This window comes from Pipra filicauda, unplaced genomic scaffold, assembly GCF_003945595.2.
Source record: "Pipra filicauda isolate LSUMZ 115617 unplaced genomic scaffold, ASM394559v2 scaffold87_size3191425_pilon, whole genome shotgun sequence".
NCBI lineage: Eukaryota > Metazoa > Chordata > Aves > Passeriformes > Pipridae > Pipra > Pipra filicauda.
In genome coordinates this window covers 1,684,608-1,701,351 of record NW_024105064.1, presented here as the reverse complement: position 1 = coordinate 1,701,351, position 16,744 = coordinate 1,684,608, and the positions used below count along the sequence as shown (strand labels likewise).

Sequence of the window (16,744 nt, the reverse complement as noted above, 5' to 3'; positions counted from 1 at the left end):
GCCTTGGCTTTGCCTTTCTGAGCCATCTCTGCCCTTTGCCTGGCTGAGAAAGGAGAAATCACATCGATCATGGGCGTAAATTCTGGATTTTCCTCACCCTCTGCTTTCCCTTCCTTTGGCTTTCAACACTCCCAATGACTTTGCAGCAAAGACTTCGAGTTCTTTTAAGCCCAGTGCAGTGGAATGGAACAAAGTGGCCCTGAGGCCTCGTGCCTGGGGCTGATGGGCAGGCTGGTCCTTCTCCCTCAGATCTCTCCCTTGATTTGGACTCGCTTTACAAATCCAACCTCCAGCCCTGGTGACTGTTCTGCCCTCAGCTGCCCTCCAGGAGTCCTGTTGGTAGCACTGGGGTTGCTCAGGACTCCCAGCAGCAGAAATATGAGCAGAATTTGGCCCGGGGACCTCGGCTGAGTCATCCCAGCTGTGTGTTCCCTTGGTGGGTTTGGGTGTAACCTTCTCAAACTGGCCTTGGTGTGGGTCAGAGTTCCTTCAAAGGCAGGGAACAGCTCCATGTGCCTTCAGCTGTGCAGCTCCAGCCATTTAATTGGTAGAGGTGTGCTCCAATCCAGCTTAAATGAGGTTAAATTCACACCTGGCTTGACTCCACTGCTTTTCAGTGGATTTACCCCACTGACGTAGGTGGCCCATCTGTTCCTCCTGCACTCCCCAGCAGCAGATCCTCCTTACCACCACTCTGCTTGATAAGGGCAGCTGAAGAAGTCAGGAGATTAGAATTACACCCTCCCCCTGATTTTTTTCCCCAATTCCACAAGGTGAGTGAGGCACAGCTAAATGGTCATTTTTAAGATGTTTTTTGGAAGCATTTCGCCCCCCAACTCTTCATCAAGGTCCAGATTTTCAGCTGTTTGCATTATTTATCATAAATCAGTGCAGATTCTCATCAGATGCACAGAATTGTCACTTTGGAGCAGCTCTGCAAAAAATCACACATTGCTTTGGAGGAAAATTCCCTCCAGCCTTTGTTTGCAACGTGGACATGAAAGACATCTGCAGAAGAGGAGCCCTGTGGGATTCACCCTCTTAGGGCAAGGAAATTTGGGGCTGAGCAGAGCCCTCTTAATTGGGTGCCTTGCAGCAGTTTCCAGTGGCTAATTGGGCATCATGCTGCCTTTCCAAGGAGTCACTGTGGCCTGTCCCATTGGATCTCCTCCTTCTGGATCACTGTTATTCCTGTCCTGACACCTCCCAGGCACGTTTGCATCTCTCTGAGCGTGGAAATAACTCATCTTAATGAGAGCCAAGTGCATGTTGCCTGGCAACACGGCATCACCGGGGTCTGCTGAGCCAGGAGAGGCAGCTGATGGGGCTGTTTGCACTGCTGTGGCTTTGAACCGAGGTGCACAGGGGGAAATATTTGCTCTGGAGAGAGGGAGGTGTGGGTGGGGTGGATGATTAGGGTGCAATCAGTGAGCATTGTGCCTCGGTTCCCCAGGTTGGAGGGGAAGTTGTCGCTGTTCCATGACCCAGTTTCTCCTGGGAAGGAGGCAGCCCATGGCCCAGGGAGGCAGATCCCACGTTCTGGAGAGCAGCTGCTATTCCCTCTGCTCTGTGTCAGCTGTCAGAAGCCATGAACTCTCCCTGGTGAGTCGGTGCCAAGCTGACAAATCAGCTCTGACTGGTGGCACAGCACGGAGCAGGGAGAGGGTGCAGGCTGGAGATGGCATCTGAGGATAGCTACTGAGCATGGCACTGATAACTCTACCCCTCCAGAAATCAGCACGTTTTCCTTGTGTGGAGAGGCTGGGGTTTGTTCTCCTCCTGGTCCCTTGCAGCACAGAGGGGTGGCAGCAGCTTTGCTGCCTCACTTGGCCACTGAAGAAAAGCACCTCGTGCTTTATTTCCCACTGCAGGCTGACCCAAATATTGGGGAGTTTTTAGCCCTCACCTGCCTTTCTCCTTACCAGCTACCAGAGGAGGAAAATGCAGCGTGTCCAGTGCCTTCCTGCAAACAGCAGGGATGGATAAACTCACTGGAATGGGGGTAATTCCTGACTGCTCTCCATGGCTGCAGCCCACGAAGGCAGAGGATGTGCTGTGACAGGCAGCTCTGCCTGAACCTCGGGCTTCTGACAGATGTTTTTCTCTTCCTGATGGTTTGATCAGACTCATCTCCACGTGGAGATGATCCAGATGGCCCCAGGAATGCAGCCATGCCAGAGGCTCAGGCTCTCTCTGTTTTCCAGGACTTCTCCTACGATGACTCGAAGGTGGAGTTCAATGTGGACGCCCCAAATGGAGTGGTGATGGAAGGTTACCTCTTCAAGAGAGCCAGCAATGCTTTCAAAACATGGAATAGGTGAGCAAGAACCCATATTCCATTTGATATTTGGGCTGAGACTCTGCACAGGAACACACCTCCCTTTAGTGAGCTCTTACTGACTGTTACCATCACTGGAAGGATTCTGAGCCAAGTAGTTAAAAGCTGAGTAGTTAAAATAGCTAAAAGTGAGGTTGGTTTGAGAGTTTCTGCAGTTTTAGTGCCTTCCACGATGGGAGAAGGAGCAGGTTCTTTTCAGGGAGGAGAGGGCACAGTGCAGCTCAAGGCTTGCCCTGGGAAAGCTGCCCATTTATAACAATTAAGAGAGACACCAGAACCCAGCAGGACGTGCCAGGAGTGTCAAACCTGCCTGTTTTGGGACAGGGACATATGTGAGAGTGGAAATATCAAGTGTGCTGCCAGGAGCCGAGAAATGGCTTTCAGTGCCCTGACCCTGCTCTTAATAATTTATCCATATTTCATCCGATAGCTCCCTGGGAATGCCTGGCTCATCTGCCTCCTGCACCAGGCAGGAGCCTCTGCAGCTGCCAGAGACCTTGGAAAGTGCAAGAAAAGGTTTCATGTTCTCCCCCTGGTCGATATTTCTATGTTTAGTTTTCCTTTGAGACAGTCAGTGGGTTTCATAGATGGTTGTACAAAAGGATTCAAACCCTTCCAGTGGGTTTCTAATGCATGAGATCAATGCTGGTCTGACCTACATTTCCTCCTCTCACATAACAAGGAAATGATAGAATATTAAAAGATCTTTTACTTGGCTGTGGGATGCATGCAGAGGATACTGGAATGTGCTGCTGTTAGGCTTTGGAATAAATAAGCACTAAATGCTTCAGTGAACAGTTTGTGGTATGCACAGAAACTGCCTGTATTTGCATGGAAAAGAAGACTTGGAATTATTAAAGATTTCTGAATTGGCCAGATAAGCAGCTCCTTCTCTTTGAAGCTTCCCTGAGTGCTGAGGAGATTCCAGACAAATTTAGGGTAATTTCTTAGCCCTCAGGCTCTCTGATCCCCTGACAGTCAAGGGCTAAGTTTGCACTTGGAGGAACCAGTGCAGCAGTGTTTGAGCTCAGTGCTCTGGGAAGGTGCCTTAGCTGAATTTTTATCACCTTTTTAGGATTCCCTGCTTGGTGTCCCCTGAGCAGAGTCCAGCCTTGGTCCACAGTGTGGCTGCTGTCCCTGACCCCCCCCTGTTTCTGTGCAGCAGAATGTCCTTCCAAAGCCTGGCAGGTTAATGTTGAGACCTGTGCTTGGCTTTTGGGATGGAGAGGAACAATTCCAGGCAACTCCCTTCTCCTTGCAGCTCCCCTGGCTGTGCATTCATGGGTCCCTCCAAAGGGCACTCACCCTGGAGGGAAAATGCCCCTCTGGACTTTGTTTTTCCTGATATCTGAAGTAACGTCGGCGTCAAGGGCTCCAAGTTTTCCGTGCCCTCAAATCCCGGTTATCCTCCTACACCCCAGTCACACAGAGGCAGCAGCCTCCCCACAGCTATATCCATCTCTTCAATCCCACCCACCCTCAGCCAGTTCTGCCCACAGCTCAGCTATTCCCAGCTCCTGGAGCCCACTCATCACCTCCTCGCCGAGCTCAGCCCCTCTGGCAGAGCCTCCCCCTCACGGGAGCAGCAAAATCCTCATGGAATCCCAGAATATCCTGAGCTAGAATGGACCCACAAGGATCATTCTGAGGAGCTGAGCAGAGCCTGCAGCTGTCACAGCAGCCCAGAGTGCTCCCAGATGGATGGGATGGCCTCCAGTCACCTGTATTTTCCCGTTTCTCCACAGACACATCAAGTCCTTTTGATCTCTTTTTATCAGTTTAATATTCAGCTGTGACAAAAGAAAGGGAATCCTGTCTCATCTCATTTTTTTTCCCCCTCATTCTTTTGCCAGCAGAGTATGTCATACATGCTCTCAGTAACCCCCTGCTGCAACCCTCAGACTCCTTCTGCTCAGGTGTTCCAGAACCTTCTTCCTGAAAACTTCGTGGTGGTCGTGGCTTCCTTTGCCCTCCACGAAGGTGATCAGGTTGCTAAATAAATTATCCTCCTTTTAAATGGAGATATAAAGGGAAACATCCTGCTCTGCCACAAGCTGCCTCTCTGTAGCTCTGCAGTTTGCCTGTCCTGATGTCTGTCTGTCTGTCTGTCTTCCCTCAGGAGGTGGTTCTCCATACAGAACAGCCAGCTGGTGTACCAGAAAAAGCTAAAGGTCAGTGAGGCTGCCCCAGATGACCCCAGAGGATCAGCCAACTGCTCTGGTGTCCTGCTTTGCTGGGGACTCCTGCTCCATGGTGGGGAGAGGGGTGGAAGGATCAGAGGGACAGCAAGCCCATTACTGTGTCCAAGGTTAGACTGTGCTGAGAGTGAAGTGTCAGCAGATGGGGTTTGTTAAATAAATGTTTATTTAGATCAAACGTTCCTGTTCAGCTGAGGAAGTTGGTGGGGTCCCCAGCAAACCTGCCATGTACGTGTTGCCCTGTGCTTTAATTCCATATAACCCCTTCCCACAGCCCTGGAGGGCTGGGCTGGGCTGGCTCTGCCCTCTCTGCACTCTGTGCCAACAGCAGGGTTTGGGAAGGAGTTTTCTGGGCTGTGACACGGATTCAGGAGCCCTCAAGGCCCCTGTTCTCTCCCTTGCAGGATGTGCTCACGGTGGTGGTGGAGGACCTGCGGCTCTGCACCGTCAAGCCCTGTGAAGACATAGAGAGGAGGTTCTGCTTCGAGGTGGTCTCTCCTACCAAGTGAGTTTGGTGGCTTCCCCAGGCCGTCCTCGTGGGAGCTGGGCTGTGCATGGAGCTGCAAGAGATGGGATTGGAGCAGATGCTGCCCTGGGCTGTTAAATTGTGGCTGGGAGATGCCGTTGCCTGTGCTCCAGGGTCCCTGGGAAGTTTGTCAGACACCAGCATAAGCTGAATCCAGCTTATGGATTCCAGCTGATACATTACACAAGGCAAATTATATGTTATATATTATATATTTTACCTAATATACATCTAGGCAGTGCAGCTGTCAGTGTTTGAAGGGGGAACAGCCCTGACAGTGCAAACTTGCAGGATTAATTTTTGCCCCTTCGCTGCCCGCGCTGGGATGTCTGGGCTGAGGAAGAAGGGGAACAGTCTTGACCAAAATGTCCTTTTGCTCTTCCCAACTGCTCCCCTGCCTTTCCAGGAGCTGCATGCTGCAGGCTGACTCGGAGAAGCTGCGCCAGGCCTGGATCCAGGCAGTGCAGGCCAGCATTGCCTCTGCCTACCGGGAGAGTCCGGACAGCTACTACATCGAGGTGAGGGAGGAAACATCCCTCATTTCCCCCTTCCCTTCTTGAATTAGCACCAGTTTGTTCTTCTCCTGTCAGTGCCTCTGCTGGGCAAAGCCTGGTTCATTCCACAGAGCTCTGCAGAGTCCTTGAACCCCCTGCAGTGCTACAGGCTGGGGACAGAGTGACTGGAGAGCAGCCAGGCAGGAAGGGAGCTGGGAGTTTGGACTGACAGGAAGCTGAATAGGAGCCAGAGTGTGCCCAGATGGCCAAGAAGGCCAATGGATCCTGGCCTGGCTCAGGAACAGTGTGGCCAACAGGGCCAGAAAAGTGATTCTGCCCCTGGACTCAGCACTGGGGAGGCCACCCCTGGAGTGCTGTGTCCAGTTCTGGGCCCTCAGCTCAGGAAGGACATGGAGGGGCTGGAGCAGGGCCAGGGAAGGGCAACAAGGCTGGGGAAGGGACTGGAGCACAAGTGCTGTGAGGAGAGGCTGAGGGAGCTGGGGGGGCTCAGCCTGGAGAAGAGGAGGCTCAGGGGAGACCTCCTCACTCTCTGCAACTCCCTGCCAGGAGGGGGGAGCCAGGGGGGGGTTGGTCTCTTTTCCCAGGCAACCATCAGCAAGACAAGAGGGCTGGGTCTTCAGCTGTGCCAGGGGAGGTTTAAGTTGGATATTAGAAAGAATTTCTTTGCAGAGAGGGTGCTCAGCCATTGGAATGGGCTGCCCAGGGAAGTGATGGATTCTCCATCCCTGGAGGCTTTTAAGAAGAGACTGGATGTGGCATCAGTGCCATGGGCTGGGAACCACAGGAGGGTTGGATCAAGGGTTGGACTGGATGATCTCTGAGGTCCCTTCCAACCCAGCTGATTCCATGATTCTGATTCTTGATTCTAACCCTTTTTCCCTGCAGAGACTGGACCGAACTGCCTCCCCCTCCACGAGCAGCATCGACTCCGCCACCGACTCCCGGGAGCGCAGTGGGAAAGGGGAGACCATCCTGCAGAGAGTGCAGAGCATCCCTGGGAATGACCAGTGCTGTGACTGTGGGCAGCCAGACCCTCGCTGGGCCAGTATCAACCTGGGCATTCTGCTGTGCATCGAGTGCTCAGGGATCCACAGGTACTCTGTGTGTGTGTGTGTGTGTGCTCTGGGTGAGCCAGGCATGGATTGCAGGCTCCTGGGGAAAAGGGTGGAGCTGGAATTACCACTGACTAAAATGCTTGTGCAGATAAATTCAAAAATAATTGCTTGCTGAGGTGCCTGTGTGTGCAGGTACATCTGTGTTGGCATATGCACAACACTCTGCATCTGTGTAGAAGATAAATAAGAACTGGACCAATCTTGCTCATCTGAACATGCATGAGAAGTTCTGTTTTGAGGCGTGTAACCACTTTGGTTTTCTTCCCCTTGGCTGAACAGGAGCCTGGGTGTTCACTGCTCCAAGGTCAGATCCCTCACGCTGGATTCCTGGGAGCCAGAGTTACTGAAGGTGAGTGTTGGAATTTAACAGCAAGGGATGGATGAATGGTGGGCATGGAGGGAGGGTTGTTTGGTGGCAGGATAGACTAGAAGGAAGGTAACTCCTCACCTGGGGATTTAATTCATTCCCTGTTGAATTGCAGCTGATGTGTGAGCTGGGGAACAGCACCATGAATCAGATTTATGAGGCACAGTGTGAAGAGCTGGGACTCAAGAAACCAACAGCAGGGAGCTCCAGGTGAGTCTGGGGGTACACACTGTCCTGTGGGAAGCCATCCATCCATCCATCCATCCATCCATCCATCCATCCATCCATCCATCCATCCATCCATCCATCCATCCACACTGCAAACCCAGTACCCCAAACTCCCCAGAAGTCAGATCAAGAGGGCTCCAAACACCTCAGGTACACCTACCCCAACTCAGTCCCTCTGGAGCTCACCTGAGCTTGACCCTCCCAAAGGTCAGGGGGGCATTCCCAGCCCTGCTGAACGTGCTGGAAAGCAGGACTGGCTGGGTTTACCCCTGGGTTACACCTGCTCTGAGACCTGAAGCATGTGGTGGTGCCTGGGGCTGAACATCTCACACTCCACTCAGCTGCACCCCTTTTTTTTTCAAAAATCACGAAAATGTTGTAAAGGCAAATGCATTCAAGAGACAAACCCACCCCCTTTTATTAGGGTAAAGATACAGTCATAACAAAATATTTGAAATTTTCTAAATAACCACCTGGACTTCAGCAGTTCCTAAATGACATTAAATGATACAAGCCTTCTGAGGAAAAAAGATCACTGCTGTAGGCAACACTACTCATAAACTCTATTTGACAAAACAAAGTAGCAGCAAAATATTCAGTTTATTTCTTTCAGCAAAAAAGAAATAAGAAAAAATTAATGGCAAGGTTAAAACTATCTGAATGCCAAGAAGCATCAGGTTCAGGAGCTCATAACTTGAACATCCTAAACTATTTTCTGGTGAAGTCATTCATATAATGGATTGGTAGCTGTGCCTTGACAGAGCGGATGTTTTTAGCTTTGAGAAACCTGAATTTTTAGGTCTCGAAGCCGGGCTGACAAAATTCCCCTCGTGACTGCTGCGGGCAAATCGTGACTCTGTGCACGACTCTGTGCCTTCCCTTAGGCAGGACAAGGAGGCCTGGATCAAGGTGAAGTACGTGGAGAAGAAATTCCTGAAGAAGCTGCCGGGCGGGGAGGCTCTGACGGAGAACGAGCGGAAGCCTCGCCGCTGGTGCGTCAAGAAGTGCCAGAGGCACAACAGCGCCACGAAAGCACCCACAGCTCGGAGGAAGTACCGGCATGAGGCAGGGAATGCCTCCCCAGCCCTGCTGTCCTCAGGTGGGAACATCCCTGTGCCCTCCCAGCACCAGCCTGTGGCCCCAGGCTCGCCGCAAACCTGCCTTGGGTATAACCCAAAATGCTTTTGCACGTGTTGACACGGGTTTGTAAACCCATTTCCTAACGTTTTCCATCAGTTTAAGGAGCTTCTCGTGGCTAAAGGTTGTTCCACTTTCTGCGTTTTCTTTTTAAGAAGTCTCGAATCCTTTTATTTTTAGCTGCCTGGTCTGTAAGAGGGGCCAGGCTTAGGAAGGGTTCTGGCTGCTCAGGGTGCTCTGGGATGAGTAGGTTTGCAGTGGATCAGCCCCCAGGGATGGTTGGTTTGCAGCAGATCAGCCCCTGGGATGGTTGGTTTGCAGTGGATCAGCCCCTGGGATGGTTGGTTTGCAGTGGATCAGCCCCCTGGGATGGTTGGTTTGCAGTGGATCAGCCCCTGGGATGGTTGGTTTGCAGTGGATCAGCCCCCTGGATGGTTGGTTTGCAGTGGATCAGCCCCCTGGATGGTTGGTTTGCAGCAGATCAGCCCCCTGGGATGGTTGGTTTGCAGCAGATCAGCCCCTGGGATGGTTGGTTTGCAGTGGATCAAGCCCCTGGGATGGTTGGTTTGCAGTGGATCAGCCCCTGGGATGGTTGGTTTGCAGTGGATCAGCCCCTGGGCTGGTTGGATTGCAGTGGATCAGCCCCTGGGATGGTTGGTTTGCAGTGGATCAGCCCCTGGGATGGTTGGTTTGCAGTGGATCAGCCCCCTGGATGGTTGGTTTGCAGTGGATCCCCACATTTGGTCAGCAGTGTGTGATATTTTGGTGCAGGGGGGCACGATTCTGGCACTGGCCACACCTGGGTGTGCTCAGCCCATGCAAATAAAGCTGTAGAACTGGCTCTCATTGGCATGCTGTTAACTGCACATCCCCAAATGTCTCTGTGTGGAACAGCAGCCACCCTGGAGAGGAAGTTCCGCCGGGATTCCCTGTTCTGCCCCGACGAGCTGGATTCCCTCTTCTCCTACTTCGACACCGGCGCCGGCTCCGGCCCTCGCAGTAAGTGCCCACCAAGTGTCCCTCTGGCAGCTCCTCCAGGGCCTGGGCACTGCCCACAGCCCAGGCCAGGCCTTGCCCTCAGAGCAGAGGGTGAATATTTTGGCAGTGATGAGGAGTTACTTGCACAAACTCCGGCCCGTTGCTCTTTAATTGCACCGATTTGAATCCACTCTCCAGTCAGTCCCCGATGTTTGCGTTCTGGTGGATGGGATTTTTTTTTTTTGTTCCCAACATCTTTTACTCCCAGGCTATGCATTCCATTGGCTTTTATTTTTCTGGTTTTCATTTTTTCTTTTTTTTTCCCCCCATTTTTTCTTTTTTTCATTTTTTTTTATTTTTTTAAAAGAAAATTTTAATTTTTTACAATTTTCCATTTTTTCATTCCATTTTCCATTTTTCCATTTTTTCATTTTCCATTTTTTCATTTTCCATTTTTTCATTTTCCATTTTCCATTTTCCATTTCCCCCATTTCCCCCATTTTCCCCCATTTTCCCCCATTTTCCCCCATTTTCCCCCATTTTCCCCCATTTTCCCCCATTTCCCCCCATTATTTCCCCCCATTATTTCCCCCCATTATTTCCCCCCATTATTTCCCCCCATTATTTCCCCCCATTTCCCCCCATTTCCCCCCATTTTCCCCCATTTTCCCTCAATTCCCGCATTTTTCCATGCTTTCCATTTTTCCCTATTTTTTTCCATTTTTCCATTTTTTTCCATTTTCCCCATTTTTCCCCATTCCCCCATTTTTTCCATTTTTCCCCATTCGCCCCCTCATTTTTTTCCAGCAACTCTTACCACACGCAATTTTTTCTTTATTTTTTTTCCTTTATTTTTATTTCTTATTTTTTTTGTGTTGGTGCCGATGACCTCCCCTCACGTTCCGTCCACCTTCCTCTAGGTGCCAGCCACATCCCTGAGCAGCACCCGCTCGCAGGTGGCCCCTGGAGTGGCAGTGGCAGTGGCATTGGTCCCGGTGGGAGCGGTTCTCCGTTCCTCCTGGACGGAGGTAAGGTGACGCTCTGGCAGCCAGCAGCAAAAGAGACTCCCAAATTTCACTGCTTCCACACCGACAGCCAGCAAAAGACACCCCCCCAAAATTTCACTGCTTTCCACACCGACATTCCAAAGGATTTTTTTTCCTTCAGCCAAGTGACTGGAGTTGCTCCTTTTACCTGGGGGCAGGCTTGCCAAAAGGCAAAAGGATTCCTAAGTTATTTCCTTAAAGGAATGACTGTCCCTGCACAGGTGGGATCTCAGATGGGCATGGTTTTAAGCCGTGCCAGGGGAGGTTTAGGCTGGACATTGGGAAGAAGTTCTGCACAGAAGGAGTGACTGGGCATTGGAAGGGGCTGCCCAGGGAGGTGGAATCAACATCCCTGGAGGTGTTTAAGGAAAGACTGGATGTGGCACCGAGTGGTGTTGGGATCTTTTCCAGATCTTTTCCAACCTGTTTGACTCTGGGAAGCACTAATTGAGTGTTCCCCACCTGTCTCAGACTGGCCATGTGGTCCTTTGTGCTTAGCTCAGGAGCGGGGACTTATTAGAACTTCCTGGCTCGTTTGCTTGTTGTTGTAGGAATTTAAAATCAATATTTGCAGTCCTGAGTCAGCACAGCAGAAACTCACAGGCTTTTCCTCCAAGTCCTTCTCTCTTGAAATCAGAGAATAAAGTGTTTTAGTGCCTGCCTGAATCAGGGCTTGGGCTATTCCTGTTTCAAGGAATTTAGTGTTCTTAGTCAACAGAAACAGTACTTGGGAGATGCAGGACTCCAGAGTTAAGTCCTGGAGTTAACTCCAGAGTTAAGGCTCAACAGCCTTATCTTGCTCTCGTAGAAAAAAATAGCAATTTTATCACCGATTCAGTGGGAACAGAACTGGGAATTTGATGTATTAATATCCATGGGAGATGAGCCAGGTCCTCCTTTCTTGCCTTGCTGCAAATCTGGAGCCACGTGGCCCTGCTGGAGCCACACTTCCCTCGCAGTGCCAGGGTGAGAGCACGCTCTCACCAGGCAGTGTTTGCTTTTCCTGCTAAAAACTGCAATCACTTCTCTGACAGCAAATCCAAAAAAAGATAATGTGTGATATGTGCCATTTTAAACCCTTCCTGTTGTGGCTTCCTTATCTCCTTTGGCACTTGGACAGAGCTGAAGGATTCCTCGTGATCCACGATTTCAGGACCGCTTTCTTCATCTGGGACTTTGCTGTAGCTGCTCTGGGGAGTTCAAGAGCCTTTAAGGTTCAGGTGCCTTGTTCTGCCGTGGTTTTCAAGGCTCAAATCTGTAGTTCTTGCAGCCTTCCCTGCTCTTACTCTTTGCACAGACCACTCAGCTGTTTTAGAAACACTTTGTCGGCCACAGTCCTGCCTTGTTTTCCTTCCTAAATCACAGTGGTAGGTCTTGGGGTGGATCATGGGAACTTAACCTCTGGAGTTTTTGGAGGACAGACACTCCCAGTCCAGGAAGTTAAAAGCAGCAAGAAGGTGAATCCAGGCAGAATTCCCAAAGTTAGCCAGGCATCCCTCAGGACAAAGGTGATGTGCCATCCCTCAGGACAAAGGTGATGTGCCATCCCTTTTCCTGCAGGAGCAATTCTTGGATGTGCTTCTTCCTTCCTTCCTGTTGTTTTCTTGGCTGCTTTTGGGTGTGAGCTGGGAAAGGGAGAAAGTTTCTCTGCCACTGACACATTGTGTGTCCTTGGCCAAGTTGCTTCATCTCTTCACTTCCATCCCTGGGATTGTCCAAGGCCAGGCTGGATGGGGCTTGGAGCAACCTGGGCTAGTGGAAGGTCTCCCTGCCCATGGCAGGGGGTGGGACTGATGAGCTTTAAGGTCCCTTCCAACCCAAACCATTCCACGATTCAACGATTCCCGACTCCATTTCTGGGATGCAGTCAGCTGTTCTTGTAACATTCACTGGCTAAGCAGGGAATTTGGGAAGCCCTGTGGGCAGAGGGAAGGTGGAAGATGCTTTAAGAGCTTGCCCCGGATACACATCCCACGGCTGACGCGGTTTGGCCCAGCCATGGCCAATCAAAGGAAGTGCCCCAGTGACAAGTGCAAAGCTCTGGGGAGAGCAGGGATAGAGTGGACACTGAGCTGCCCAGCGGTGACACCGAGCTGCCCACTGGTGAAAGCACAGGGGTGTCTTTGTTTGCTGGTGACACCCCCCAAACCTGCTGCAAAGCAAAGCTGTCTCTGCTGCTGCTCCGCTCCAGCCTCCGTCACGGCGTCCCTCATGGATTGCAGCCCTCAGCAGCCCAAAGTGCCAGGGCAGTGCTGGAGCATCCCTGCATGAAGGGGACACACGGACACCATAAGGCTTTGCAGTTTTTCCTCGGGGGGCTGAGTGGGAGAGCAGTGCCCCGTCCCTCGTGCGTGTGACGGCCTGCACAGCCCCGTCCCCCCGCCGTGGTCTCGGCTGGGCCGGGTTCTGGAGGGCCCTGGGTATTAAAATGGGCTTGGTTTGTGTTCTGTTGGCCCCGCAGGTCTGAGCAGTGACAGCGGGCTGGGCGGGAGCACCGACGGCAGCACCGACATCCTGGTGTTCGGCTCCGTGGTGGACAGCGTGACAGAGGAAGGTGGGTGTGAGGGACAGAACCCCTGAGACGAGTAGTCAGACCTTTTAAACCATCTCAGAAGGGCCAGAGGAGAAGAGGAGGAAGACAAAGAAGGTGAAGAGATGGTCCTTTTGGGACCAGCGGCTCAAATTTGAGAGGTGTGGTGAGGTCGGTGCTATGGGAGGGACGGTTTTGGAAGTGGATGTAACAGTTGAGGTGAAGTCCAAATATTATAATCAGATTCTGAATATTGTAATCAGATGATGGTATAAAACTGTAAAAGCATGTCTTCTGTGCAATCGGTGTGGGCAAAATATTTTTGTGTGCCCTTTGGTGTCGCAGCTAAGAAGTGCTTTTTGCCTTTTAATTCTCAAAAATAGTCCAGGTAATTATTTTTCTGCTTTTAGGCGTCAGGTGTCACAGAGGGAACTGGGGTGGCAGCTAAGGCAGGATGGATGTCGGGGCTGTCTGGTGTCAGGAACAACAGGGAACATGAGAAATTGGAAGTGTGAAGCTTTTTGGCTCATCTCTCTCCATCCTTTCCTGCCTCTCAGAGTGCGAGGTGTCCGAGGAGTCCAGCGGGGAGGCAGAGATTGAACAGGAGGCATCTGACTTGGAGGACCTGAGGGAGCTGCACCCTGGCTTGTTGATCTACAAGGCAGCACAAGCCCGAAATCTGCCCCTCATGGCAGAAGCACTCGCCCACGGTGCTGAGATCAACTGGGTGAACGACGAGGATGAGAACAAAACTCCTCTGATTCAAGCTGTGAAGGGGGTACGTTGTGAGGTCCTGGCTCTAGTTTGGAGTGCACTGACCACGGCTTGGTATGTCCTTGTGCATCCTCCCAGTGCTCCTGGCTGGGATATATGCAAAAATTCCTCTTTTCCTTGCCAGGGCTCCTTGATAGCCTGTGAATTCCTGCTGCAGAACGGGGCAGACGTGAACCAAAGAGACAGCCGAGGCCGGGCCCCCCTGCACCACGCCACGTACCTGGGGCACACTGGGTGAGTGCTCTGCACCTTCCTGGGACGTTCTCCATCCCCCTGGGATCAGGATCCAGCGTTAACACCGAGAGCCAGGGGTGAGGTGGGCGCAGGAGCTGGTTTTTGGGGAATTGGTGGTTTGCAAAGCATGGCTTTTATATCATATCAGCAACGGGAACCCTGACAGAGGGGAGGGTTAGATGAGATATCAGGAAGAAATTGTTCCCTGTGAGGGTGGACAGGCCCTGGCACGGGTTGCCCAGAGAAGCTGTGGCTGCCCCAGGATTATCCAATGGATAATTGCCTCCCTGATGATGGATAGGGGGTAGCTGTGTCCCTGCACACCCACTCCTCTCTCCATGCCATGGCGGCGTTTCCCGATTCAGACCAGCCCAAGCCAAGCTGTGCCTGCCTGTGGAAGGACAGCGTGCTCTGCCCACACCTTTGAGGGGCGGGGGAGCTGGAATTTCTGCTCTGATGGTCCCTTCCTGTCCCTCCTGCAGCCAGGTGTGCCTGTTCCTGAAGAGAGGGGCCAACCAGCACGCGGTGGACGGCGACGGGCAGGACCCGCTGAGCATCGCGGTGCAGGCGGCCAACGCAGACATCGTCACCCTGTGAGTGCTGCCAGGGCTGCCACTGCTCACAGAGCCAACCAGCCTGGCACTCAAAACACCAGGCCACTGTTGGCTCATCCCTGGTTTTCCCTTTGGAGTCTTTAGGATGCTGTACAGCGAGTTCAGAGGGCAAAACGTGCCGCTTTCAGAGCCTTGTGTCGCTCCCCCGCGGCCCCTCTAGAGTGGGACCCGCAGATTGAGATAACTCTGGTGTTCCAGTGCCTTTTCACTGTCAGCTGAAGCTTTAGAGTGGCCCCAGAACTGCTTCTGGTTCTGTTTGCTGGTTCTCCCAGTACACAGCACTGCACTCTCCTGAGCCCTCAATAAATTTTGACCTCTGGCTGTGAGAGAAATGGGTCTGCCAGAAACCTGAGGGTCACTGGGACACATTTCAATGCACAATCAGAAAGAATATGCTGGAAAATATAGCATAATCTTTCTTAAGAGGAATACACTAGAATTAATCATACCCCCTGAAAATACCACCAGTGAATCTGTGTGAATGTTGGTATTTTTTGGAAACTGAAACTGCTGGATGTGTTAATCTTTTTAACTTCAGTGCATCTCCTCAGTTAAATTATCTTGTTTACTCCCAATTGGGTGTGCAAAGGACACGGCACTGGGCCTTCGAAAAAATGTGATATTTTAGTTCCCTGCTTTAAATTATTTCATATTCACCTTGAAAAGAGGTCGTGGCTGAGCTCGGATCAGGAACAGTGCCACCAGGGAAGGAATAACCAAAGCTCTCTCTGCTTGTGCTCTCTCTGTCCCACTCCAGGCTGCGTCTGGCTCGGATGAACGAGGAAATGCGGGAAGCAGAGGGTCCCTTTGGACAACCAGGGCAATATCCCAGCAACAGCCCCACTGAGCTGCAGTACAGGAAGTGCATACAGGAGTTCATCAGCCTTAATATAGACGAGTGTTAGTGACAACTCCCCCGTGTCCCCTCTGCTGTCTTGAAGTTGGGCTGAAGTTTTCCAGAAGCCCTGAGAAGCCCCATCCTTGGTATATTGGTGTTCCTTGCAGATTGGTCTGTTTTTGATGCCTGCACATATAGGTTGAGCTGCACACAGGAAGGACAAGGGGGTCTTTTCCTGTTAAGCATTAAGTTCTCATGCTTGACTACTGGATGGTTGGTTTTTTGTGTAGGAGACTCCCAGGGCATGACTACAGACCGTGGCACGTGGACTTGAGTGTGTGAGAAGTGTGGGAGGAGAGTTTAGCATTAAAAATAAAAGGAGACAAAAAAAAAAAAAAAGAGGAAAAAAAACAAAACAAAAAAAAAAAAAAAAAAGAGAAGAAAAGAGAAAAGGAAAAGGAAACCTTCTCTCATCAGAAGAAACCCACCAAGAACACGATCAGACGAAGCCGTCTCTGCCTCAGGGCGCTGAGTTCTTGTCTGAACAGTTGGCTTGGGAGGGATCCTGGCGTGGAGCTCTGGGTCCTGGCAGCGTGACCAGCAGTTTAGAAAACTTCAGAGATGACCTCTGAGTCAGGAACAGGCTGCTCTGTGGGGCAGAGACATTTTGCTCCAGAAGGCACAGAGGGGGTAGGGCTGAGAGCGACGGCTCCTCACCTTCATTGCTCTCAGGACTAAACCAGCCACCCTCCCCTTATTGTTTTTTTTGCCCTCAGTGGTTTAGCTGGTCAAAGCCATAGCTCCCTGCTTCCTGGGCCAAGATGCAAAGTGCACACTGTTGTGGAAGCAGCAGTGCTGAGTTTTTGGAGGCCGGGAGAAGCTTGTCGCCGGCGATGGGCTTTGTGTCAGGGAAGAGAAGCCACGTCCAGCCCCCGCCACGGCCACGCCTGCAGTTGGACTTCAGCTCAGTTTGTGTCCTGGTCACCTCAGATTTTCTGACAGCACCCCTGGGAAGGAGAATTCCACTTGCATGTGTTCCCTCTGTGCTCACCCCCTGCATGCCGGAGCGTCTCAGCAGCTGGCCCAGGGGCTCTGGAGTTCCCCGGTTCTGGTGACCAGCAGAATCTTCTCGGTGTTCCTTTCCTTTCCCTCGTGTTATTCTTGGCTGGAGTGAGGGAATGTGGATCTGCTCAGAGCACTTTGTTGCTGTGTCGCTGGTCTGTGTCTCTGCAGAGCTGCTGGAGCTCTGTCATCCTGTCTTGGGAGGGCTGGCAGAGCACAGGTACCACTGGTGTCCTCTGGCTGG

The 16,744-nt window shown here is 51.7% G+C and overlaps 1 protein-coding gene across 5 annotated transcripts in view; it reads left to right on the top strand.

The window, feature by feature from the left end:
• The window catches only part of ACAP3 (ArfGAP with coiled-coil, ankyrin repeat and PH domains 3), a 73,672-nt gene extending 58,164 nt beyond the window's left edge, over nt 1–15,508 (top strand). The window contains exons 11-25 of one of the 5 annotated variants that reach the window (XM_039390847.1): nt 2,205–2,317; nt 4,458–4,509; nt 4,941–5,041; nt 5,469–5,580; nt 6,463–6,671; nt 6,972–7,041; nt 7,175–7,269; nt 8,172–8,386; nt 9,322–9,423; nt 10,323–10,430; nt 12,901–13,002; nt 13,536–13,756; nt 13,877–13,986; nt 14,469–14,579; nt 15,358–15,508. In XM_039390847.1, the coding sequence (XP_039246781.1) occupies nt 2,205–2,317; nt 4,458–4,509; nt 4,941–5,041; nt 5,469–5,580; nt 6,463–6,671; nt 6,972–7,041; nt 7,175–7,269; nt 8,172–8,386; nt 9,322–9,423; nt 10,323–10,430; nt 12,901–13,002; nt 13,536–13,756; nt 13,877–13,986; nt 14,469–14,579; nt 15,358–15,505 (1,869 nt within the window). In that variant the 3' untranslated portion in view covers nt 15,506–15,508. Of the gene's footprint in view, nt 1–2,204; nt 2,318–4,457; nt 4,510–4,940; nt 5,042–5,468; nt 5,581–6,462; nt 6,672–6,971; nt 7,042–7,174; nt 7,270–8,171; nt 8,387–9,318; nt 9,424–10,322; nt 10,431–12,900; nt 13,003–13,535; nt 13,757–13,876; nt 13,987–14,468; nt 14,580–15,357 lie in introns of all 5 variants that reach the window. The other 4 variants (XM_039390846.1, XM_027728621.2, XM_027728625.2 and 1 more) reach the window with 4 other exon arrangements.
• Nucleotides 15,509–16,744: the final 1,236 nt, after the last annotated feature.